The 26154-nt window shown below is 45.8% G+C and overlaps 2 protein-coding genes and 1 long non-coding RNA gene across 7 annotated transcripts in view; 2 read left to right on the top strand and 1 right to left on the bottom strand.

Annotated features, from left to right (window-relative positions):
• The window catches only part of NFRKB (nuclear factor related to kappaB binding protein), a 254050-nt gene that overhangs the window by 159857 nt on the left and 68039 nt on the right, over nt 1–26154 (bottom strand). The window lies entirely within an intron of this gene.
• Nucleotides 956–18936, top strand: ZBTB44 (zinc finger and BTB domain containing 44). 5 transcript variants are annotated; one of them, XM_061476201.1, is made up of 5 exons: nt 956–2166; nt 6508–6592; nt 11428–11591; nt 14050–14350; nt 18581–18936. In XM_061476201.1, exons 1-5 carry the CDS (start codon nt 1149–1151, stop codon nt 18612–18614), a joined length of 1602 nt encoding a protein of 533 aa, XP_061332185.1. In that variant the 5' UTR covers nt 956–1148; the 3' UTR covers nt 18615–18936. The 5 variants fall into 5 exon arrangements, with proteins under 5 accessions (XP_061332185.1, XP_061332184.1, XP_061332183.1 ...); XM_061476200.1 differs by lacking the exon at nt 18581–18936 and adding an exon at nt 16184–16687 and having other exon boundaries at nt 957–2166; nt 11482–11591; XM_061476199.1 differs by lacking the exon at nt 18581–18936 and adding an exon at nt 16184–16687 and having other exon boundaries at nt 957–2166; nt 11479–11591.
• On the top strand, nt 22413–24957 carry LOC133281062 (uncharacterized). Its single transcript, XR_009747365.1, has 3 exons — nt 22413–22924; nt 23795–24026; nt 24822–24957. It is a non-coding gene; the product is annotated as an uncharacterized LOC133281062 (long non-coding RNA).

Here is a 26154-nt window from a genome sequence, read left to right as displayed (position 1 = left end):
AGCTGGTTCTCCTTGTTGGGAGATGCTCTGCTTTCCGCAAGTAGAGACAGCCTTGGTGACAGCAGAGGTTCCAGGCAGGGGCAGGGCATGTCTGGACAGAGCTTGGCACCATGTTGCAGAGGGAGGGAGCTGTGGATCAGCTTCATCCTCCTCAAATCAGAGACATTTAGCTCTCAGATGCTGCTGCAGCAGCCTTCAAAGTTGCAGACAGTGTGAGGTGCACACTCCCTTCTTCAGCACACAAAGCATGTTTGCTCCCGCAAGAAGGCAGTTATGTATTTTTCAGGAGAAAGCAGTTGCCCTCCTTGTCTTATTCATCACATATATCAAATCAATTTGTGTGTATTTGATTTCAACTTCCCTTGGAGGCTTATAACCCAGTGTGTTGTGGAAGGAATGTTCAATAACTTCTCATCCTAGTCCAGAACCAGTTAATAAAAGCGGCTTTAGGCAACCAGTACCTGCACTACAGCAGCAAAGCAGAGCTCCTGGCAACTGTTGTTTTATGTTTACCAGCTTGAACTCTGCCCTCAGCAGATTCATGCTGTAGTTTCTCTAAAGCTTTTCTGCTATGAAATACCTTCTCTGGGAGCTTTGCCTGCTCCTGCATGCTTGGAAATGCACCCAGCCTAATGTCTTTTCCGCTTGAAGGAATCATTCAGGAAAATCTGTCACGTTTAAGAACCATTCCTGGGCCCAGAAAATAAAAATACAGGGTTTTTTTTTACACAGCTGATAGCTTCAGAAAGGCTTTTTTAGCATTTTTTGTTTCCTTAAACTGTGTTTTCAGCAGGCAGTAGCAGAAATGTGAAGGATGCTATTAGTGGGGCGATGGTTAGAGTCGATGACCTTAAAGGTCTTTCCCCGGTTAATTCTATGATAAACTGCAAAGCTAAAATGGGTGAGTTTGCTCTGTGGTTTTGGAAATGACACGTGTGTCGTTGCATTTCCATAGAGATATTCCATTGCACAATGTGTGGGTCCTAGAAAACGCTGACCTGAGTGGATTTGCCTGGATTTTCTTCGTGGGTTCTTATCATCCTGAAGGCCCTTGTGCTTTCAGAGATGAAAATGACGCCTCTCCTCTTTGTTCCAGGATACCCGTGGTCTCTCGTATGTGGCAAGAACTCTAGCAGAGCGGTGGAAAGATGGGTGTGAAAACCTTCACTCACAACTCCCCTGCGCACAGCCAGGAGATGCTGGGCAAGCTCAACATGCTCCGCAACGACGGCCACTTCTGCGACATCACCATCCGCGTCCAGGACAAGATCTTCCGGGCTCACAAGGTGGTTTTGGCAGCCTGCAGTGATTTCTTCCGCTCCAAGCTCGTTGGCCAAGCAGAAGATGAGAGCAAGAGCGTGTTAGACCTGCACCACGTGACGGTGACTGGATTTATCCCTCTCCTGGAATATGCTTACACAGCAACGCTGTCTATTAACACGGAGAACATCATCGACGTGTTGGCTGCAGCCAGCTACATGCAGATGTTCAGCGTGGCTAGCACGTGCTCCGAGTTCATGAAGTCCAGCATTCTCTGGAATACTCCCAACAGCCAGCAGGAGAAGGTGCTGGATGCAGGGCAGGAGAGCAGTGCAAACTGCAATTTCACCTCTCGGGATGGCAGCCTTTCTCCTGTGTCCTCCGAGTGCAGCGTGGTGGAAAGGACCATCCCCGTGTGCCGCGAGTCGCGGAGGAAGCGCAAAAGCTACATCGTGATGTCCCCAGAGAGCCCCATTAAGTGTAACACACAAACAAGTTCCCCCCAAGTGCTGAATCCTTCAACTTCTTACCCAGAGTCCAGAAATCAGCCCGTGGACTCATCCCTAGCTTTCCCCTGGACTTTTCCTTTTGGAATTGATCGAAGACTCCAGTCTGAGAAGGTGAAGCAGGCGGAGAACTCGAGGACTTTGGAAATGCCTGGGCCCTCCGAGGCCAACAGGAGAATTACAGATTATGTGACTTGTGAGAGCACAAAAGCCAGTTCTCCCCTGGTCATTGAGGAAGACGTGCGTGTCAAAGTGGAAAGGTTAAGTGATGAGGAGGTTCATGAGGAAGTATCACAGCCTGTTAGCGCATCCCAGAGCTCCCTAAGCGATCAACAGACAGTCCCAGGAAGTGAACAAGTGCAGGAGGATCTTCTGATCAGCCCACAGTCTTCCTCTATAGGTATGAGCATCTCTGGGGTTAGATACGTGTACAAATAGGCATATGTGCACTTAATAACACTGCTTTGTATTTTTTTTCCTGCTTTACATTTGGGAAACTGCCTGTTTTTTTCCCTGTTTTATGAAATGTTACATATAAACCCTGATGTGGGGATGGGATTTGGAGCTCTTCAACTTTGCAAAAGGCAACTATGAAAGGGAAGCCTTATTCAGTAGAGATGGAGAACCCCTTTTCGCCTCTAGTTGGTCAACTGGGGAAAATGATTCTGGTTTTATTAGTATCAAACTGGGGACTGTAGCAATAGGACAAGGGGTGATGGGTTTAAACTTCAGCAGGAGAGATTTAGGTTAGATGTAGGGAAGAAGTTCTTTACTGTAAACTGGGCGCCCAGAGAAGTTGTGGCTGCCCCATCCCTGGCAGTGTTCAAGGACGGGGCATGGAGCAAGCTGCTCTAGTGGAAGGTGTCCCTGCCCATGGCAGGGGTTGGAACTGGATGAGCTTCAAGGACCCTTCCAACTCAAACCAGGCTGGGATTCTAAAAGGCATGATCTCAACTGAGCTGCCACACCAAATCTGAGAGACTTGTGGGTGTAGCCACAGAGGGATAGAATGGGACATGAAATCTGGTCTAAGCACGACAGCGAGAGCCTTTGTAAGAAGATTTGCAGAGTGAGTGATGGAACACTGTCATCTTAATGCCCCAGACAGAAGCAAAACCACAGTCTTAATACTGAGAATCTTTCCATTTCTGTGGGATTTGGGTCTCAAGTTGCATCTTCAAATACTGCCAACTGCTGAGAGAAACCTTCTTTTTTTCCATGAAAGACAATTTGAAGCCAGTTTTGGGTTCTTCCAGCTGTGTATTAATAGCTAATACTTCAAGGATACTGTAACAGCCCCTTCCTTTCCTCTCTGCACAGAATGCATTGAATGGCTTTTAGGAAGTCAGAGGTTTTGCACTATTTCTAGTTTAATTACCCAGATTTGGCTCAAATCAGCTCTTTTGCTTTCAGTTCAGTGGCTTGACCTGTGCTGGGTAGTTTGTTTGCTCTGAGATGTTTAATGAAGCCTGGTTTGTTTGAAGAGGGCAAGAATGGCACATACAGTAGCCTGCTTCATTTGAATAATGTATACATGAAAGGCTGCTTCAGTTAGGTAAATAAATGACAACAAAACACATAAATACAGCCTATGTTATTATATGTTTAGTTTGGTCAGCATAACACTGGGCCTCTTCTAAAGGAACTAAACCCATCAGTGTGACTATTGCAGGGTTGCAATATAGAATCCGTGTTGGTAAACTACTCTAGTCACTAAAAAGTAATGCATGTATTTTCCATCCAAGACTTTATGGTGTTGGGTTTGTTCCTCAGTTTGTATAGCTCACGTGTTGGTATTTTAGATGGAAAATGGTTTATTTGCTGGAGATAAGGCTCTTTCTTTCTGCCAAGCAAACTTAATATCAGTTTAAATATAACTCTTGAAGTAGGTTGCCAAAATAGTACATAGATTAAAAACTCTGCTGGGAAGTCTCCAGGAAAAGTGGTCCTTGGTCAAGAATAGGTTTTAACTCCTTAGGGCTGGAACTTCGGAAGGGCCTGAGGTGATTTCAGTTGACAGGTGACTCTGCACATCACATCTGAGCTCAACAGGGGTCTGTTTTGAGGGCACATGTTCTTTGGGATAGTTTTCCATCTCCTTTTTCCTGTTCTGCTCTGGTGAGACCCCACTTGCAGCACCGTGTGCAGTTCTGGTGTCCCCAGCGTCAGAAGGACATGGAGCTGCTGGAGCAAGTCCAGGGGAGGCCACGAGGATGAGCAAGGGCTGGAGCACTTCCCATATGGAGCCAGGCTGAGAACATTGGGGCTGTTCAGCCTGGAGAGGCACTGGCACAGGGTGCCCCGAGAAGCTGTGGCTGCCCCATCCCTGGCAGTGTTCAAGGCCAGGTTGGACACAGGAGCTTGGAGCAAGCTGCTCTAGTGGAAGGCATCCCTGCCTGTGGCCATGGAACTGGATGAGCTTTAAGGTCCCTTCCAACACAAACCAGTCTGGGGTTCTGTGTTTCTGTGACTGTAGATTTTATACCACCATGGTCACATACCCGACCACTTGTGTGGCACAGGGCAAAGGATCTTGGCTGTAGTGATGATAATGTCTAAACCTAAATCTGCTGTTGAGCATGTTATTACACCATGTTCTCCTTTAGAATGGCTGCAGAGAGAAGAAATGTGTTGGGCCAAAGTCTCCAAAGTCCAAATCTGGTTTTGTCTTTGTCTTTGAATTCGTATTTAATGGTCTCTGCATAACACTGTTAACCATCCTCAGCATAGCTTTTATTCACATTTAGCTACAAAGAGGAACAAGACTCTTACTTATTAGCACAGTTCTTATGTACCTGATATATGATGTAGCTAGAAAGCACTTTTTACCTCCCAAAGATGTATTTCCTTATGCAGCAATAGAAGAACAGTAAATGCAGGCAGCAAGATACATTCAAGTACCGCTTTCTCTTCCCTGAACATATTTTCCTCCTATAATTGCATATATTTATCTCAGTGTTTTATAGTGCATTTAGAAAAGCATTCCTGCCTCTCCTTCTGATGGTGCAAAAAGCTCTTATTCACAATTTGGGCCATTTCAAGGATTGTTCATTTGCAATTTATTCTGTTTGGAAGCACTTCCTAAGATGGAAGGAGACATGAAGCGAGGCCCTGATAAATAAGTCATTGTGGTTACAACAATAGATATGTCTGAGAAGAGATTTTCCTAACTCATTAACACTGTTTCCATTTGAGAAGGGAAGGCATGAAATTAATCCTAAGAGCAATTTGGTGTGTTTTTCAGTGAAGTATTGCGAGAGCAAGAAGGATAAAGCAGAATGGGATTGGCTTTTGTAATGCTATAGTTTGCAATGGTGCTGAATTCCCCAAATACAGTTTGTTAGCTCACTCCAGAATTAAACATTTTGATGCTGCTGGTGTTATTCTGAGTAGAAATCTCTGCCAGAGATGCAGTTTCCTCCCATCACCAGCCCATCACGTAAGGGCAATGATAGTTCACTTCAGGAAGGTTTCATAGAACACACTGTCCTTTAGAGGGACAGCTCTTTGGGAGTCTGCACCACTTCTCTGGGCACCCTGTGCCAGCGCCTCAGCACCCTCACAGGGAAGAACTTCTGCCTTATCTCTAACCTGAACTTCTGTTTCAGTTTGAACCCATCACCCCTTGTCCTATCCCTACAGTCCCTGATGCAGAGCCCCTCTCCAGCATCCTTGTAGCCCCCTTCAGCCACTGGAAGCTGCTCTGAGGTCTCCACGCAGCTTCTCTTTTCCAGGCTGAACAGCCCCAATGTTCTCAGCCTGGCTCCATGCAGGAGGTGCTCCAGCCCCTGAGCCATCCCCGTGGCCTCCTCTGCCCTTGCTCCAACAGCTCCATGTCCTTCTGATGCTGAGGACACCAGACCTGCACTCAGTGCTTCAAGTGGGGTCTCACCAGAGCAGAGGGTCAGGATCACCTCCTTCAACCTGCTGGTCACACTGCTTTTGATGCAGCCCAGGGTATTCTTCTACTTAAGGGGTATGATTGCAGGGGTGGGTAGCAGTTCTCAGCATTGTTTTAGCACTGTACTGCCAACTTCCCTCCCTGTTGTGGTGGCATCAGGCCAAACCAACCTTGCTTGATACACCTAAGCAAGGGTTCAGCACCAGAGGGAGGCCCATCTGAGCCACAGCCTCTTCAGGTAATGAGGTAGTTTTGGTTTAGTGCTGCATTTACCTTAGATTCCATTTCCAAAACCCACTTAAGCTGCCTTTGCTTGACTGTTGGTGCCCTGAGCAGAGCCCTGGAATGGTTTTGTGTGTACATTTCTCTTACAAACAGATGTTTGGTCTCTTTTGTGTTGCATTTCTAATGTCTCATGGGGCTCTTTCTCTCTTAAGCATCTTACCAATAAATGAAGGCATTATCAACAGATATACGTATGGAAGGTCTGGAACACACTGTAGTGTAACAGGATTGAACTTTATTGCTCAAGAAGCCTTGAATACTGATGAAATTCCTGCTTTACAGTGCTAGCCCTGGATGTGTTTGGAAAACTCTGGCTCTGTTTAACATAGCTTCTGTTCTAGGTGTGCCAAATATTTGCCCTTTGAGTTGTCCATGTCCTATATAATCTGTGCGGAGGAGTGCCTTTGGAACATGTTTCCTCTGGGTTTCCTAAATGATTTTCCAGGACAATTTTAGGATCTTACACCATTTGGGAAAACAAATGTGTATTCACCTGCCCCTCTGACCCTTTTTGAACACTTCCTTGCGTTGAATCCATCTCTTTTCTTTGCCTAGGCTCAATAGATGAGGGCGTCACGGAGGGACTACCCACACTCCAAAGTACCTCTGGCACGAACGCTCACGCAGATGATGATGATCGGTATGTACCAGTGTGGTGTGCAGACTGTTCTGCTGTGCTGTATAATTACCCTCTCCAGCCTTAATCCCACTATGTTTAGTTGTTCTACATCTACTTCTCGGCGGTGATCAAAGTACAGTCAGTGCCTGAAGGTTCAGGTGCTGTAGAAGAATGGAGGTGATGAAAGGATTTGCTTACTTGTTGCTTTTCATTTCCTGTGAAGAAAGATCGTCATGTTTTCCCTTTATTAATAGAGTAAAGCAAAATCTTCACTGTGAAACAAGTGTGGTAGTTGCATGGATGCTAAAGCTGACATAAAGCTGCAAAACCAAGTCCCTGGTCCTGGCTTCACCAGACTTTGCTATTGCCATAAACCACACAAGAGACAGAACAGCCTTAAATCTTCTCCCCCAAGCTTTCTGCATGTAGCTTCTCACCACGGTGCTGTGTGTCACTTGGTGTAAATATTTAGCAGTCTTTGGCTGGGCTGGGATGAGTGATTTATAAAGGGAATCCCTTATAAGGGAAGGCTGGCAGGGAAAACCAAACTGAAATGGGTCTGTTTGGTCTGAGGTGTAGTTCTCTTACAGCTAGTGTACCTGCAAGCATCACAAGGCTGCACACCACCACTTTGAATGGATTTCTTTGCTTTGGTGGGATGGCCTATAGTTAATTACCCCCTTTCTAAGCAACAAACTAGCTTTAAATAGTGTTTTGTGAGCCATGTGGGGCTGAGGAAGAAGTGGGAACCTTTGGGAGGCATCAGGTAAACCTCCCTGTAGAGAGAAGCATCAAGAGCTGCATTTTCCTAGCTCATAAAATCTTTCCTGCCATTTCCATCTAAAACCTGTCCCATTGCAGGATTAAATCTGAAAGGAAAATAGAAGATTTAATCTATCTGCTAACAAACCACAGTACAAAACCAATACCCAGCACTTAGGATTTGAATTGACAGCAGGAGCACACGTTGGCATTAGAGCTAATCCACATTGTGAAAGCTATAGCTCTAAAGTCAAGTGGAATACGTGTTTTCAGCACTGGATTATTTCAGACATTTCCTAGGAAATTGCAGCGTGTCAGCACAGATCCCAGATACATAAAATCCTTTAAAAACACTGAAAATTCCCACTACAAGTCTCTTCCATGCAGAAGAGGAAAGAATATTTGCCCAGGTTTGAAAATAACAGAAGCATCAGCAAAACTGACTGGAATTCACATAGAATTTGTACAACAAGGGAAGTCATATGGGAATTTTGTAATAAAAAAGTGGGAATTTATGGGAAGTTCAGACTCTAGACCTAATGATTCATTTTATAAACTCAGGTGAAAGTGCCAAGACCTTCCTTACTCCATGAATCCGTTTGAATGCACCTTTAGTTGAAGGGCAGGTTGTACGTCGTTTTATTAATAGGGATTCTCAGAACATCCCAGTCAGTCGTGGGTGGATGATGCAAATCCATATGGAAAACTGTATTTTTTAGTCAGGATGGATTATATTTCTTTTCATAAACCAAAGCAAAAGATGAGGCCATCTAAAGCTGTTCCACTGTTAACATCCTTAGCACTGTGGAGACAATTGTAAGTATTTAAACACTGAAGATTGCTTCTCTCTTGAGTTTCTGTGTTAAATGTGCACGTTAGGAATTGATCCTCCTCCTGAATCAGTGTTCCGTGTAATAATAGGCACACAGCAATCTGTGAAGTATGAAAACTCCTGTTTCCCAGCAAAGGCTGTCTCTGATATTCCACATTTGGAGTATAATGCATTGTTCTAACACATCTGTAATTCAGCCTTGCCTGGCTTAACAGTCCGTGTTTCAAAAGGCTGCATTTAAACAGGAGCTGCAGAGGCTCAGTTATGAAAGGTCTCTGTGATCCAATAGAATGAGAACCTCCACTTAGCTCAAATCATTGTTATTTACACCTAGAGAACACTTTCAGGCTCACTGAGCATTTTGGCACTGCCGTTTGTCAGAGTTCACTTCAGTATGTATACAGTCTCGTGGTGAAAAGAAGGCAAGCCGGCGAGTGGAATAGTTTAGTGTCAGAGGGAAAACATTTCCAACTTATCTCTTTATCTGGCTCTTACAGAAAAGCTCTGAGAGGAAATGTCAAATGCCACAAGTCTCCCATTTGCAAGTCAGGTAAAATGGAGTATTTATGGGGAAAAAGAAGCAGGGGGGAGAGAAAACATGTTTGTGTTGCAGAGGTAGTTCCTTCCTTCTGCTAAGGTCCACAGTTGTGTCCCCAGTAGCTATTTCAGCCTGCTTGCAGCGTGAGGATGGAAAGAGTCACAGCGGTCACTGGTAGCTGGAGAGTCTCATGATTCCCATTGTAGAAGCTCAGGAAGCTTCTGTGTAGGAGAAAAGCAAACTTCAGCCTACATTTCTTCTAGGGGATTGTCCCTGTAGCTCTTCTGTTTCTTGTGGAGAAGCTGAAGTCATTCTCATCTGAGCACAGTGTGAATGACGTACGTGTGTGTACATCAGTGTACACCTGTGAGTGGTTCTTAATACATGGCCAGTCAATCCTTTCTGCTCCCTGCATTGCACATAGCTGTGAAAATTGGAATGGTGAATTCTCCACCCAGCTGAGGGCAAGGAAACCTTTTCCAAAGGGATTTGTCCCTTTGCCAGCCTGCATGAGATTTGACAAGTGCCAGATGAGGGCTTGTTGTCCATCTTGGGCCCAAATCACTTGGGCTGTTTGATCATCAGGCTCTTAGGGCAGCTGGAATTCTATGCTGTAGGTTCTTTTTGCAGTCTTTTCTTTCCCCTTTCCTTTCCCATTTCCTTTCCCTTTTCCTTTCCCCTTTCCCCTCTTCTTTCCCTTTTCCTTTCCCCTTTCCCCTTTCCCCTTTCCTTTCCCCTTTCCCCTTTCCTTTCCCCTTTCCTTTCCCCTTTCCTTTCCCCTTTCCTTTCCCCTTTCCTTTCCCCTTTCCTTTCCCCTTTCCTTTCCCCTTTCCTTTCCCCTTTCCCCTTTCCCCTTTCCTTTCCCCTCTCCTTTCCCCTTTCCTTTCCTTTCCTAAGACAATTTGGGTAGCAGACTTGTCTGTCAGTCTGTGTTGATGGAGTTGTCATTGGTAAAGTGGGAAGCGTACAGCCATAGCAGCTCCAGAGACACAAGCTGCTATTTCCACATCTGAGTAAAATCTGTCCTTTCTCTAGTGAGCTGCTCCCAGAGAGGAACAGGAGTGCCTCAAACAAATCAGAACCTTCCTTTTAAAACCCCTTCACTTATTCCAAGTGCATTTGGGGAGCCCTCAGTTGGCTTTTGCAGGCACCTAAGTGGCAGTGAGCTGCGTTCTGCCAGGCCCAGGATATGAGCTCTAACTTCCCTCTTGCAAACATTCCCTTTAGCAAAGATCAACAGTTCTGTCAGCATCTCTCTTCCCCACAGCTCCCTGGACCCTGCTGTGCATAAAAAGAAGTGAAGGACAAGAAGATTTCTTCCTTAGAGCAAATATTATTCCAGTTCCAAGTGAGACCAGAAATCCTTCTGGGGTTTACAGGCTGATTGCTCCTAAGCTCCTTTTATCTGCTGTGTATCGAGAGGTACCTGGTGCTCTCTTTCTTTCCAGATACATTTTACAGCTGGAGCTTTTGCTGCAGAGCCCCATCACGTGCTCAGAACTCAAATACCAGTTCTCCCAGTGGTACTGACATCCGTTTCCAGAAGTGATTCTTGTCCTCCTGGCCTGGTCTGTGGCTTTGTGTCTGCTGTGCAGGGAAATACCTTTGTGCAAAGTACACGTCTCATTCCTGTGAGTGGTAAAAGTCCCCAAATTCAGCCTAATCTTGAAACCAGCAACCTGGGCTGGAGATGGAAGGGGACCAGCAGAAGGATTTGTTTAGTTAGGGGGACTTTCTGACTATATGCAGCAGGAGACGCATCCCATTTCAGACAGTAGAGTTTAGTCAGACTTAAACTGGAGTTGTTTTGGCTGTGGGATATTCAGGCTCAGAGCAGTTCTCTGCTCCAGTGAGATCTGATCTTCCATCAGGCTGGGAGCAAGCTGAAATGTAGTTCAACACAAAATAGCGACCGTAATGCTCAGGAAAGGGAAACCCCAGGTAAGTCCATACTCCTCTTGCTGTTATGTTTGAACCAGATTTGTTTTCACTGTGCTGTGCCCTTTAGCGAAGCAAACTCCTTGCCGGAGGAGTTGCATTATTCCAGCGTAGTTTTTGCAGCTGGAGGCTATGTAGGAGCAATTAGTCAGTTTGAGCTAAATTCCTTTGAAAGGTAAATTGTTCCTTTCTTGTGTGCTGGTATTTAAATGCAGCTATTCTTGAGCTGTTCTCTTAGAGCTGATTGAATCAGACAGGGAGCAAGTATTAATCAATAGATGAATAGTTTCAACTTAGAGATATGTAATTCATTGAACTTGGAGGGAAATGAAGCAGAATCAGCTTTAACTTCATCCCTACGTATCACTGAAGCTGCAAAATACCCCTTTGCTTCCCAGTCCTGAAATTCCTCCTCAGGGGCTGTTTGCTGATGGGAAATGGTCGAGATGCTTGAGAAAATGCCCACTCCTAAAGTTCAGTTTGCAGCTGGTGCTCAAAGGAGCACAAGTCAGAGGTTATTTCCCTGCCCGTGGCAGGGTTGGAACTGGATGATCTTTAAGGTCCTTTCCAACCCAGCCCAGTCAGTGATTCTGTTCTAGGGCTCTCTGGTGTACGAAGCTGATGACTGTGAGGATTCAGATGCAGGTCAGAGGCAGATTTCCAGAGCAGTGTGATGTGCCAGCCTTTTTCTTCTTCTCATCCAACTGTGTTCAAGGCTCAGCTTTCCACTCCCTTATTCTTTTTCCCTCTAGCTCGCTTGTAAACGAGTGACTTTTCTCTTTGTAGTTTGGAGAACGTTCAGTATCCCTACCAACTCTACATTGCTCCTTCTACCAGCAGCACAGAGAGACCCAGCCCCAATGGTCCAGACAGACCTTTTCAGTGTCCAACCTGCGGGGTCCGCTTCACTCGCATTCAGAACTTAAAACAACACATGCTTATCCACTCAGGTAAGAAACCTTCCAAGAATTACTACTTTATAGACTCAGTAGAATGGAATAATGCAGTTCTGCTTTAATCCCCTGCCAAGTGCTGGAGGATTTCGGTTTCAGAGAGATTGGAGAGAGGTATGTCTCCCTGAATGCTTGTTTGGATCCATCAAATCTGATAGTTGTGCTCATGGATGACGAGCGTTTGTGTGGACTGAAGAAAAGCTGTTTGCCTGAAACTCATCAGAACAAGTCATTTCCATGAGATGAACTGAAGTATACATGGCTTTTTCATTCTCCTAAAGGAATTATGTAGACTGAAGTTCTTCCTCTTCCATGTTGTAATCGTCTGCAGTGTTCTAGAGGAGACTTGCAACCATAAGAGTATGTTGTCTGTCTTATGTCTTTGCATTGAAGAATGTTGTATGCCTTTGGATCTCAGAGGTTTTGGAGGGTTTGCAGGGCAACTGATTTGGTTTGATCAGCAATTTAGCTCCTACAGATAGTACATGTAGCAAAAGGTTTGGGTGAACACCTCCTCGGGGTCTTGATCCCCAAATTGTTGCATTCATACTGATTTCTAACCAAGTATGAACACCTAATGTCTTTACTCGTGGTGTTTTTCACTTGTCAGCATTATCTGGCAATAGCATTGAAATTGTAGTGGATGAAGGGAACCTGGAAGGGTTATTGCACTGGCGCATTCGGTTTAGCACCTCCTGGTTTGAGCTTGACTCTGACCTGCGCACAGATGCTGTAGTATTTTGGGGCAGAGCAACCACAGTTGTCAAGAGGTGATTTTCTTCACTGTCAGCAATTATTCCTTCAGGCAAAACAACCATCCTGTGTTTAGGCCAGCAATAATAATACGAGTTCAACACTTAAAAACCCCAACTTTGGGGGCATATCAGCTGTGAAATTATCCCTAGCTGCCTGCTCAAGTCTTAACTGACAGCAGACAGACAGACAGCAAAGCATCTTTGGCCAACCCATCAAGTAAGCAAAGTAGGAGAGATTTGGATGGCTGTTTCAGTGTAATCAGCATGCAAAAGAAACCCTCAAATCTGTTTGATGTTGGCAGTGTTTTCCCATAAGCAGAATGGCTGAAGAGATTTTCCTCCAGCTGTCGGAGGAAATAGATGCCTTTGGACAGTCCAAGAGCATGACGGGGTTTAGCTCCACAAGACAATATCCTGGTGTATTAACTTGTTTTCATGTGCTTAACAAGGAGTTTGAGTGTAACCTTAACTACAGCTTTCTGTGTCTAAAAGCCCCAATTAATAGTTGAGCTCCTGCTTTGAACATAAGGAAAAGCAGAGTGGAATTAACAGCCTGGGCTGATGCGCATTCAGCCTTTTGAATGAACCTTTTTCCTTCCTTGACAGCCCTATTATGAATAGAGCTCCAGATTGCAGATTCTTGGCCTCGTGGTTGGATTGCCACACTTTGTGGAGCTCAGTGTTTTTATTCAATCTGAACTTTCTGGTGATACAGTCTTCTTGTGTCGTAATGGTTGTGTTGGGGGTGATTCCACGCTCTCGGCCACTGCCCCATGTTGCAGAGCTCTCACGTTTAAGGGGTTTATTACTGTAATAGGTGCAAAATGAACCTGTAACAGAGTTTCAGAGGCATGAACTGTCTTGGAGAGCTGCGTGTCATGCAGAGCTGCTGAAAATGGTTGTCCAGAGAGGTTCCCACGCAACATAAAAGCTACTCCTTCCCCCTTTTATCACCATTGCTGCTGCATGACAGGGGCATCCTTGTGCACACAGTCCCCCTGCCAGAACACTTCTCTGAGGCCAGAGGCAGCCAGGAATAAAGCCCCTTGCAATTAAGGGCAGGCTGATAATTGCTTTGTTGGGAACCAGTCTGGCACAAGAATCTCCTGAGATCAAAGGACTTCAAAGGTGGTTTGAGATGACTGCTGCAGCAGATACTTTTTGGCTGTGGCTGAGGATTTTAACCATGGTTTAATCCAGGGAGGCTTTTGTTCCTGTTAAACTGTGGGGAAGAAGAGTGTGAGTGTTAGGGACAGGTCACACTGCTCTGAAATGCATTGGCAGTTGGGTCAGAGGAAGTGGAGCTCTGTTCTATGTGTCCAGGGGAAATTCAGGTTGGGCATAAGGAAGAAATGGTTCCCTGTGAGGATGGTGAGGTGTTGGCAGAGAGAAGCTGTGGCTGCCCCATCCCTGGCAGCGTTCAAAGCCAGCTCGGATGGGGCTTGGAGCAACCTGCCCTAGTGGAAGGTGTCCCTGCCCGTGCCCCTGGAACCTGATGGAGCTTTTAGGTCCTTTCCAACCCAAACCATTCCATGATTCTGTGGGTCCTGCCATTTTTAAGTGAGCTGCTTCCCAGAGCAGCGCTTTGCCGTGCGCGGCCGCAGCGGCTGCCCTCTTCCCGTCGGGAATCTGGAAGGATGTTACCCCTGAGCTCTCGTCCCAGGCGGTGACTGAGTGTTCCTTTGCTCTCTCCTCGGCAGGCATTAAACCATTTCAGTGCGACCGCTGTGGGAAAAAGTTCACCCGCGCTTACTCGCTCAAGATGCATCGCCTGAAGCACGAAGGTAAACGCTGTTTCCGGTGCCAGATATGTAGTGCCACTTTCACTTCCTTCGGGGAATATAAACACCACATGCGGGTTTCCCGGCACATTATCCGCAAGCCTCGGATTTACGAGTGCAAAACATGTGGCGCCATGTTCACCAACTCTGGGAATTTAATCGTTCACCTGAGGAGCTTGAACCATGAAGCGTCAGAGCTAGCAAACTACTTCCAGAGCAGGTGAGGTGCACAGCAAAAACCTACCAGGGAAACGTGCTTTTCTCTTCTTTTCCTTAAACCATCTTTTCCTGCTTGCAGGGCAGCCTGCTGTGCCTCTCCTCAGGCTGCCCCCCAAAGCATTCTTGAGCCACTATCTGTTGTATCTCCTGTCTTAACAGCGTCTGAGCTGTGTAGGAGGGCACTGAAGGATGCGCAGGCTGCTTCTGGGGTTACTTCATTTCTCTTTTCAGTAGTACCTCTGGACAGGCTGATGGTGTTCAACCAGAGCGTTACGCACTGGAGGGTCTGTGGAGTGCAGTGAATGATTTGCTACTCAAAACCTGGTCACTTACGTAGGGAATAGACTTACTGCTGTATTTTAAGCCCTTGCTCGATGTGGAAAGGTTGCATGACTCCATGCCTTCTCTTTTTTCATTTTCTAGGTGACCTGTTACTAAATGATTAGACAAACAGGGTCTGAAATAGTCAGGACCCTTTGTGCATTTCTTGCTTAGCAGGGCACAGAAGACTTGGCCTGACTCACAAAGGCACTTCACTGAAGGGCTCTGAGGTTCAGCCAAGCACTGTGTTCCCGTATCCAAATAAATGTTTATAACTGTTGGAATTTGAGATAGGAAAACACAAAAGCGGATGAGGGAACTTGGAGAAAGATGGATTCTGCAGCTATTACGCCTATAGGGAGAGTGCAGCTTGGTGCCAGTCTTGAGCAGAGCAAGACAAATGTAACCGTCACAGCATCGACGGCACCGTCCCTCGTGGTTTCTAAACACGATGCTTTTCGCCCTACAAAACACTGCAGCATTTTGTTCTGTTTGGTTATGTCAGCAGTGATGTAACAGGAGAAAAATGGCAAAACAAAGCAGGAAAGCCAGGCAGTGTTTTTCCAACAGAAGATTGCTTAAAAGTACAAGTGCTTCGGATCTGGGGCTTTACGCACTTCTCGTTCTTAGCGCTTGTGCTAAAACTGGAGCCGTGGTTGTGGAAAGCACTTGATTGTTGTCATCAAATGCAAGTCAGATTGAAGAATGTGATTTTAGGGCCTATAGGCCTCCCTTCAGTTTGAGGCTTAGAGTATAGTGAGTAGGGATTTAAAGCTGCTGTCATTTAAGAACAGGACTGCTTTTAGATGGTTTAGTACAAGGAGGAACCAAAGCAAATGTGCGTGTATGTAATGCATACATACTTGCCTCAAGTGCAAACTCACATGTCTGGTGCTGATGTGTGAAGATACTGCTGGGAGTTTGGTAGATTTTCTTTGGGTGCATCCATAGGAAGAGTGTGTTCCAGAAGTGCTGTCCAGAAAAGGGCTGGGATGGGAAGTAACTGCATGTGGTATGAGTCAAGAACACAAAGCACTACTACAGGTGGCAGAACCCTCCCCTTCTGCTTATGCACTGTGAGGGGAGTGCTGCTGCTCTTTCTGGGGTGGATCTTATCTCAAAGGGCACATCTTTGCCGGTGCTGAGCTCAGTTTTGTTTTTCCTTTGAAAAGCTGAGTGCTCCCTTTTTTCCAAGGAGGTTTTCAGTGCTAGGGGATGTTCCAGACGTTAACTTTCATTCTCAGCAAGGTGATACAACCTGAATAAGAAGAGGTTGCTGCGTAGGAAATACAGATTCGAAGTAGATGCCTTTGAATACAGTCTGTGTGTGTTTAAATGGGAACCAGGGTATAGTGCTTAGTGAAGTATGTCACTGTGATGGTCTCGGGGCAATGTGAAATGAATATTCTTGTTCTCTGTGCAATGCTTTGTGTAGCTTGTGTGATATAAACTGCTGCCTCTGATGTTTGTGTGAGAAATGACATTTCTCTTCTGTCCTTTGCCCCTCTTCTAGTGACTTCCTAGTACCGGACTACTTAAACCAGGAACAAGAAGAGACCCTCGGGCAGTATGAGCTAGGGGAGCATGGCTTTGAAAGCAACTCTTCTGTCCAAATGCCTGTCATTTCACAGGTGTCATCAACTCAGAATTGTGAAAGCACTTTCCCCTTGGGGTCTCTGGGTGGGTTGGCAGAGAAGGAAGAAGATGTGCCAGAGCAGCCAAAGACTAACGCCACTGCTGAGGCAGCCGCAGGTGACCCTCCGAAACAGGAGCTGTCATCCATTACTATTGAATAAGTCATGGTTTGGTTTCATTTTTGTTCTTTGGGAAGTGCCTGTGTTTGGTCCTGTACATTTTAATTTAATTCTTTTTTTTTTTTTTAAAGAGAAGTGGGGAGATTTTTCCCTTTTTCCTTTGTAAGCTACGCTTTAAACCGAAAACTGCACCAGATGTTACGGTATTTGTCATGACTGAATGCTCACTTCTGCGACAATACTTAAGACTGATTGCACAAAACCAAGATCCTGTCAGAACACCATGGAAGCTGTGAGACACCTCTAAAGAAGAACAACCCATTCAGATCACTTTAACTCTCTCTGCTTCCACAGTTAGAGCAGCTCATTGCGTTTCTCTTGCTGCTGCAGACCCTCTGGTGAAGGGACAGGGATCAGAGGAAACCTGTTTAAAATGACAAGCATTGGGAAGCAGTCCCGAACGGTTTGAACTAGTTTTGAGTGGATGCTTTAATCTCCCGTGTAGAAAATGACACTTCCTAGCTCTGTGCCTACTGTTTTTCAAAGCACTTACTGTAACCCTTCCCTCGGAAGCAGTAAGCAGTTTTGAAACACAGCCACACACATTGTCCCTTTTCCATCCGAAACGAATCAGTTTTGACAAACCCAGTGATGTCCTGCCAGGTATTCCTCCTCCTGATATCCCAGTCCTTTTAGCAGCTGCTTCATCAAACCACATTTGCCCATCTAAGGTCAGGCATGGAAATAGTGCGGTCAGGGAAAAGCCTAATGGTGAGGAATGGATTGAGGCTAGAAAAATACATATCCAAGCAAGCCTGACAAGTATCTCGTGACTGTGTGTCTCTGCAGAAGGGGAACCACGTGTGGAAATGAAGGTTTTCCCAATAAATTCTTCAAAATCACGGCCAGATTGTCCTCAGGAAGCACATTCCTTCATGAGGAAGTGAAGTTCTGGTCGCTTCCCCCTGTATACTTTTGACTGATCTAACTAGAGGGAGTTTACAGCCAGGAAGAAATGAGCTCTCTTGTGCATTATTGCACGACTTCTGTTTCTCCATGTGCATGTATAGCTTCTGAGAGGTTTATGAGGCTTGTTTTGGACAAAACAAGTGGTTTATTCTCTTTAGAGGCCAACTTTCTAACCCAGCAGGGGGTTGTTTACAAAAAGCCTATAGAGCAATGGTGTTCCTGTTCCCAAACGTTTGAAGTCCTTGCCAAGTGGGTTTATTACAGGCCATGACTCCAGCTCCGCACCCAGCTCGTGTAAGCAATAAATGGAGAGATTTGCAGTTTCATTTTTTCCATAGGTAGAGAAAAAAGCTGCAAATTGAGGCTGGGGGCTTTTCAGAGCAGGGGGGGTTGCTTTGGTGGAGCTCTAGAACTGCTTTGAGAGCAAAATACAAGAGGAGGTTGGTGATTTTCCTTACTGCTTCTGACGTGAACTCAGTGTTGGATGCCAAAATGCCTACTGCTATCTGAGTATTCCAAAGGCACGACATACCCCCTTCGTTTTGAATCTTGTGTTCTCTCTGGATTTGGTTTGCACAGGCATGAGGAGGAAATGAAATCGATGGAGAAAGGTTGCCCCTGACAAAACAGAAGGCACAAAAGTCATGTTATATTGCAAGATAGGTCTGTATTCTGTTAGCTTAAGGAAGCTCTATGGCCCCGAGTTGGTTCTACAAATAGGCAGCTTGGGTAAGATAAAATGTTTTTTGCCCTTTGGAAAGAGCTTAAAGGGTTTCAGTGACTTCAGCATTTTTCCTCTGCTGTGTTTTAGGTAAAACCCACACATTTTAGTTAAATAGAGCAAAACCGGTTGGGTTTTAAGCCCTTTCCAAGTTACTGGAATGAAGTTTCTGCACCAAAGGGTGTTTTAGGAACATGCTGCAAAGTTCTCTGCTACAATCCAGTCGTGTGTGTCTACCTTTGTTAGGTCTTCTTAAAAGGGCTTGAAGGAGAAACTCTCTTTTGGGGATGCTGTACTGTGTCTGTTGATGGGATAACTTAAAGACCAGTTCTCTTCTCCCACTTCCAATTCCTGTCATTGAGAAACCAATGCCTTTTGCTGAGTTTTATCCTGAACTATAGGGCTATGACACTGAACTGAAATACATCATTTCTTTTTGTCTGATAAGTGTTCCTCCGCTTTGCAGGTCTGTGAGAATCCTTTGTGATTCCTGTGGTTAAAAAGTACTTCACACACAAATGCATTTCCAGCCTGCACAGAGGCCAGAATCAAAGGTGGACATCATCTTCTGTCAGAATCTGGTAATTTCACCCTTCAGGTGCTTTGCTAAACAGGGTGAGGAGTTGCACAAATACAGCATGGGCATACCTGGATTAAACTTTTGTATCAGAAGGCAAACTGCTTTCCCAATACCAAAGAGAAGGGGAGGGGGGGGGGAAGACTTTGTAGTTCTAACATGTTCTTCCTTGAAAAGAAAAGTATCATTAACTGCTAACACCTTGGCACAAGGCAAGCCATGGGTTTCTTCATTCATTGCACTGAGTTATAGCATCCCAGACTGGGCTCACCCAGTTCCAGCCCCCTGCCATGGGCAGGGGCACCTTCCAATAGAGCAGCGTGCTCCAAGCCCCTGTGTCCAACCTGGCATTATCTCTTCAACCCTGTGGTCTCAGTGTAACATCTTAATTCTCACTTTTCAATCTGATTCAACAGCAGGAACAGGAGAGTTTATTTGGTTCAGGCTTGGGTTCGCTGGTTCGTGTTCCTGTGTGTAATTGTTTCTTGTTGACAGCTCTTTTCTCCATTGAAGCAACCACACGTGAAATACAAGTATCACTTTATTTCTCCTCCCTAACTTGTTGGAAGAGCTCAGTTCCTTGACATGCTGGTGTTCTTCGCAGGAGAGGTGCAAAACATAGGACGTCTTCAACCAGTCCCCGTTTCTAAGATGCTTAGATTCCAAACTGGGGGAGATGGAGATCTCAGTAAGCTGGAAGAAACTTGCCTTAAACTACACTTGGGTTTAAACCTAAAGCATAAGTTTCTTTCAGTCCGTTATCAGAGGAGGTTGAAATCTGGACTGCATTTTCTTCTTTTCTCTCCTTTCTTTTTTCTTCTTTCCCTTTTGTTCTTTCTCTTATTTTCTGTTTATTTTTTCTGTTTTTTTTCCCCTTTTTTCTTCCCCCTCCAAAAAAAAAAACCAACAAACAACCCAACCATTATTTGATATGCATTTATATTGCTGCTTGACAGGGATCCCAGAATGCCGCAAGAGTTGAACTGGAAGGGACTTGGAGGTGATCTTCAATCCCTGCACTCCAAACAGAGTCAGCCCAAGAGGTTGCTCAGTCCAGGCAGATAAATACCAGCCCAGGTGGACACTCCCCAGCTTCTCTGGGGAGCCTGTTCCTGTGTCTGGCCACCCTCAAAAGGGGTCAGTACCTTTGGGTGGCATTGCTTGTATCGCAGTCTGCTCCCACTGAGAAAGGCCTGGCTCCATCTTTGTCCCTTCCCATCCACTGGTTTTGAACATTACTAAGACAGACAAACCAGATCACTCAGCCTCCATCCCTCCAATCCCTTCATCTTTAAGTTACAAGTGGTTTAGTTCCAAACAGCTCCACGTGCGACCTGCTGCAGCTGTTTCTTTGTCATTGAGTGGTCTCCAGATCCATCCACAGTGTGATTTCTGTCCTTCTCCCACGTGGCACCAATCTTTGCACTCGGTAGCAAACCCTTTCCTCCCCTGTTCCTTTTGCAAGCAGAGTGCCTTCACTAACCACAGAACTAGCAAGGTTCTGCCCTATGCCAGGGACCCGGATCCTCGGAGTCTGTGCAGGGTCTTTACTCCTTGTGTATCATGTAGAGCAGTACACCTGATGGGAACAACGGGAAAGGAAGGGATAGGCTTTGTTCCTGATTTAATGTGGTGTTTTGGGAGAGGGGGGAAAACTCAGAAGCTTTTTATTTCCCCACAAAGTGGAAGAAAAAGAAGCAATGTTTTAACTGTGCGAGAGGTTTGGCTGAGTCGTGAGGGTTTGGTTTGGTTTGGTTTGGTTTTCCATGCAGAGACTGGAAATCCATAGGGACACCTACACTCGTAGCCACTGAAGCTCGTGGCCAGAACTGCTTTTGTCACTGTTCTTAACACTGCATTAAACAAGACGTGTGTTGGAGTTTGAGTTCGGTTGTCAGGCTCGCAGATACTATGGTCAAGTCTCTCATAGTGAGAGATTAGTTAAGTTATGGGAAATCGTTCCGGGTTCACATGTATCTTGAGTCTAAAAGGTGTGAATTTAGGCTTTTTAAAAGAAGTAATAGCTGCCAATGCAGTCAAATATATTTTGTAAGACTATGATCCCTATATGTCCCTTCTGGGATAAAATGTTACTGTTTTTAAGCTATGGTTTCAAGTTTTTATATGAGGGCTTCAGTCGTTTCTTGGTTGCTGGCTTTCCCCTCCAGCCCCAGGACGTAAGAGCACTGAGACTATTACTGGTCTCTCCCTGAGAGGAACCAGGAAGCATTTTATATGCAAATAGAAGGGGAGCTTTGTGCACCCTGCAGGGATGGAGAAACTGGGGCTGTAGGAGCGCCCGTTGTTCCTGCGTCCATTGCAACTTCCACACCATCAGAATATGGGAAAATAGCTAATGTTCATTCAGATCCATTAAGTTGGAGTTTTGCTTCCGAGGTGAAACCCGGTTTTGGAGGGTTCTCATCTCCAGTTATGGACATAATAAGTTCCATAGCATCTCAATGGCAGATAAGTGGGTTCAAGGCCGGACAGAACCTCAACCCCATCAGAGGTCCTTAAGAAATGGAGTCAGTTCCAAGTATTGGAGGAAATGTACCATAAAAGAACCAAATGTGAATTACTTTAATGCAACAGTGCTACTGCTCTGGGTTTTTGTTAACTCAACGTGTGCTATCACAGTAATTCAGTGTCCCACAGGTCTCAACTACAACCCTGGTTGCACTAACAACAAAACTGAGCTCCTGGTGCTGTGTGGCAACTGTTAACCTACAGTCTTCCTGAGGGTTGTTGAAGTCCCCAGAGGAGTGATGTTGTTTCACCATTCCTTTAGCTGATGCATGCTTTTGATATCCTCACCTATAGCCCTGGCTACAGCAAGTCCTTGGACAGCTTCTTCGCCCTGTTCCCGCAGTGCCTTCACTTTAAGGTGCTGCCCTATGGTGAAACCCCTAAGAGGGAAAAAGAGGGAAAAAAACAAATGTGAATTAAGTTATTGTTGGGCTTCTTTGTGCATTTTAGTACCAGTGGAACCCCCTTTAACTTGTGCCAGTCTCCAGTCACCAGCCGTATATCCCGTTGTCATCTCATCCCCAGTACAGCTTCTCTTGTTGATGCTGGCCACAGCTAGATTACTTGGCATGTTTATTGACTTCCCCGAGTTGGGGGCTTTTTTTTTGGGTTTGGTTTTGTTTTTTAATGTATACGATGTTTAAATACACTTCACATTTTATAGACTCCTCTCTGGCTATTAGTATTTTTCAGGAACCATAGTTCTTGGTGGCTCTATCTATTTTTGTGACTTCTTTTGTAAACCAAGTGCCGTTTCAACGTTACAATCATTTTTAGAGTTCTTGTAACCAATGTGAATATCATGGGTTTTCCAATCTGTTCTGAGCCTGTAGTGTTTGCTTTGTGATCATCTGTGTCATGTATATATTCTGTATAGTTACATTGTATTGAAATACTAGCTTGTTTGATATAAGAAAAGTATGTATTGGGTACCTTTTTGCTAGCCTGGTTGTTTAATCTTTAAAAAAAAAAAGGTTTAAAATACAAAAAAAAAAAGCCAAACTGGTCCCATTATAGGTCAAAATTAAGGGGGGAGAAAAACTAGTTTTGAGTGTCTTTGGATAGAAACATGAAGCTAAGATTTTTCATTAAAATATTAATGTTTTATGGAGTATATCTTTGCTTTGTGTCGTTATTTGACTCCGGAGGTTGGCTCGAAGCCCGAAGGGCCACCTTTGCCTTGGGTGAAAGGGTGCAGCTCGGGTCCCAGAGCTGTGTTCTCTTGCAGCTTTTGCTTGTAGTTAGTCTCAGAAGGGAGGAGGATGAGGAGGACTCGCTGGTGCTGAAGCTGTCGTTGGGGAGGAAGGTGGCTTAAACCAAGAGAAGCGTTAAACGGTTGGAGAAGTGATGTGAGTAAGGAGTATTAAGAATAAAGTCCACATTTCTGTTTAATTTTCCATGGCATATCACATTTCCTTTTGTTAATGTTCTCTTTTAGGCAACAGCCATCTTTTAGCGATGGAAAGCCAGCTGAGAATGAGCCAGATCACATTAGTCAGAGCAGAGGATGGTTAATAAGGACAGTAGAGAGTCATCGCGATTGCAGCTGTGAGCTTCAGAATAGGCACAAAACACCCTAGATCCTGGGATTTAAACCACACCTCTGGTGTTTCTGGTGACCCTTGCAGTTGATTTGCCTTCTCCACATCCACCTGTGTGTCTGAGCTGGAATGCTGTCGGGATCAACACATAGCTGGGGCACAGGTAGGAAAATGAGAGGTTGGTAATGCTTGGCTGAAATGCTGGTAACTCTGCCCAGTGGCTTAGGTGGGTAACCAGCAGGCTGGCGTGAGGGATACACTCCAGTAATAGAACCATAGAATCATAGAATGGTTTGGCTTGGAAAGGATGATCCAGTTCCAACCCCCTGCCGTGGGCACCTCGCTTTAAGACCATGTCACCCAAGGCATTCACTGGGCAAGGGATGGGGCATTCACTGCTGCTTTGGGCAGCCTGTTCCAGTACCTCAGCAGCCTCACAGGAAAGAACATCTTCCTTCTGCCTAATCTGACACAGGAATGAAAATGAAAAGGGAAAAGCGTTGCGTGGTGCAGAGTAAGTGGCCACAATTAACCTTGGATGGGGAATGGGGCAGGGAAAGTGGTAAATTCCAAGTTACTTTCCTGAGGAGCTTGTGCAGGGACGAGTATTTTATCAACAGCGTGGCTGAAAGAGGGAGTGTATTTGGCGAAGGCTTTGGAGAGAATGAAGGTTGAGATGGAAAAGCTTTAAGCCTTTTGGTCTGCAAAAGCAAGGATTTTGCTGCTTTGAAGACAGGCAGAGCCTGTTAGGAGCACGCAGTGATGCTTAGCAGAGCATTCCAAATGTGAAGCTGTGTGACTGTATATGAGCATACGCTATCATCACCGCTGAGACTCATACCTTTGATGGAGCTCGAGCTTCAGGCTTCTGACTCGAGGGGGTTTCTCCAAAGCACAACCATATGGTTTAAGTTTAGCATGAAACATCTTTCAGACATCCTTAACAAAGCAAGTGGAGGTTTTTCTGTGGCTTCCTTATAGCATTGAAGCATTTCATTCCTGGCAGGAATGAAGTACTATTTCTTTTGCACAGAGGCTGGGATGAGATCGAACTCGTAGCTACCGAGACTGTATTAGAGCAGGGAACAGAGTTCTCCCAGGGCTTCCTGGTGAAAATGAAGCTGCTAAGAGCAACCTGGCTTGGATTACGTCTAAAGGGCTTTTCACAAGCTGCTTGTGCATGCTGCATCTCCAGAGTACTGAGCCGAACTCTGTCATCATCTTAGAGCAGAGGTCGCAGTGAGACCGTGAGCGAGCGGAGCAGGGTAAGCGTGTGCGTGGTAGAGCCTTGGTTACAGCTCAGAGACGTGTGCCTTTGCTCATCCTCAGTTTGGGGGTCTGGTACCACTGTGTTTTCAGAGGAGGCACGCACTCTTGGGGCAGGTTCACACTTCCTGCTCATAGCCCTGATGTTCTTAGTCACAGGTCCATTAGAAAGAGGCCACAGCCACCCAGAGTGAAATCCATGCATTTGAAAACCACTCCAAAGGCTTCAGTTCACTGCCTTTGATCCTGAGTTGCCTCTGGCTCAGTCACAAGGGCTCCTGCTAGAGACGAGAGCAACTCACGGGGCATCTCTTTGTGTATCTCTCTTGAAGCTTTACCTCTGATTGTTGAAGTTTGAACTCTTCCGTCACATAAGAGAGGTACCCAACTGTATGTTCGTTCGAGTGGCCGCACCACCATAACTGGCTCTGAGACACCCCCCCCTCCAATACAACTGCTGAGATTTATGTGGGATTCTCTTTGAGAATACATCCACTGCTTCTGGCTAAACTGCATTCCCAGTTTTCGTATGCCTGCATAAACCTAAAGGCTCAGGCCTTGCCTTTGTAATGCATCATTTGGAAGGTAAGTGATTATTCTCACACAGTACTGCTTGTTCGCCTGGACACGCACGTGCCCGCACGCACGCTATCTGTGTGCTCATTCCAAAGGAATTTGGGATAGCAACCATCCAAAAACATCAATAGACCAACTCTTTCCTTGCTGCTTCCCTACTGGGGATGTCTTTTGGTATCCAGCATGACTGTCTTTTGTATGGTGAATGCCCCTTGTAGGGACTAGAAGGCATTGGGAATAGGAACTGGAAATGGAGCACCTGAACCCTTTGGAGGCAGGGAAGACATCTCCCAGGTGAGTACACCTCTGAGTCAGAGGGGAAGAACCAGAAGTGAGAGGAGCAAGGAAACTGTGATGTGTGGAGGAGGTGACTCTCACTTCCAGGATCCCTTTTGCGTGTGTACAAGTGAAGAAGCCATCGTTTGATGCAGGCACAAGGAGAAATGGTCCCTCAGGGTTTGGTGCTGCATCACTGAGGGCTTACAGTCCACTGGCATCCAAAGAGCCACATCAATTACAATCCCAGGCCATTAAAGCATTTCAATAGACTGCCTTTCCAAAAATGTGCTTAAATGGCTCCTCAAGAGCTCAGCCACTCGGTGAAGTTTACGTCTGTGCCTCAGCACGGGGTGCTTTATAGCCTGTGTGTTAGTGGGGTGCACAGAACTGGTTGTGCATAAACAGAGCCTCGCGCTGCGTGAAACACAACTGGAGAGCAAAGGCACCCAAGCCCAGGACTAATAGGCAACAGAGCTCCGAAAAGCAAAACAGCTCTTCAGGGTAGGGCTTCATCTTCCCAAATCTAACCGAGAAGAACAACAAACCCCTTTTGTGTAACCTCAGTGTTGCAGGGATCGGTTTCAGGGCTGACGTGACGGCAGTTGCAAACAACAGTTATGCAACTGCCCCCTTGATTGAGCTGAAGTTAATACAGGCAGAGAAAGAGCCAGACACCGAGGACTGGCTTTGGGTTGGCTTGTTCTGTTCTCAAGAGCTAAAACATGCTCAGGTCAGGCTGCACAAGAACAGAGTGAGTGTTCGGGGCAGGATTTCGTTTCTCTTCTATGGGCCCTTTCCCTTCTTCTTTTTACGTCCCGGTGAGGTAATGCAGGGTTCTCGTTTTCCTTGAAACCTCTTCTTTTTCAGAGCCAGTTTAACCCAGTGAATCACTGGGAATTGGGATTCCAGTGTCACTGGTTCCGCCCTTGGAGCCCAAGGCCCACGTCCCCGTGTGTGCAGGCGCCTTAGTTCCTCCACTCACCATCTGGAAGGCGTTTGGATGTTGCGGAGTGGGACTGCTGCACATTGCACAGGCAGCATCTGGTGTCTCAGAGACAGCAGAGGTTCCCCTTCCTCAGAGGGAACCCTGCTGGGATTCAGGGAAGGAAGCATCCCTGCCGCAGGTAGGGACACCTTCCACTAGAGCAGGATGCTAGCCCCATCCAACCTGGCCTTCAACACTGCCAGGGATGGGGCAATGCCAGGGTTGACCTCTTATCAAACAAATCCCAGGCCTTTCCTGTTTCTCCTGCGCTTCTCCCAGTGACTCAG

Source organism: Pezoporus flaviventris, unplaced genomic scaffold (genome assembly GCF_033815535.1).
Source record: "Pezoporus flaviventris isolate CSIRO_AGI_PZ_B2104156 unplaced genomic scaffold, CSIRO_AGI_Pfla_v1 ptg000093l, whole genome shotgun sequence".
NCBI classification, from domain to species: domain Eukaryota; kingdom Metazoa; phylum Chordata; class Aves; order Psittaciformes; family Psittacidae; genus Pezoporus; species Pezoporus flaviventris.
The sequence above is the reverse complement of the archived record's forward strand: the minus strand, read 5'-3'. Positions and strand labels throughout refer to the sequence as shown.

Coding starts and splice junctions, on each gene's coding strand:
- ZBTB44 (XM_061476198.1), top strand. CDS start 1,149: ATGGGTGTGAAAACCTTCACTCACAACTCCCCTGCGCACAGCCAGGAG. Junction 2,167..6,507: donor CCCACAGTCTTCCTCTATAG/GTATGAGCATCT, acceptor TTCTTTGCCTAG/GCTCAATAGATGAGGGCGTC. Junction 14,351..16,183: donor GCAAACTACTTCCAGAGCAG/GTGAGGTGCACA, acceptor CCCCTCTTCTAG/TGACTTCCTAGTACCGGACT.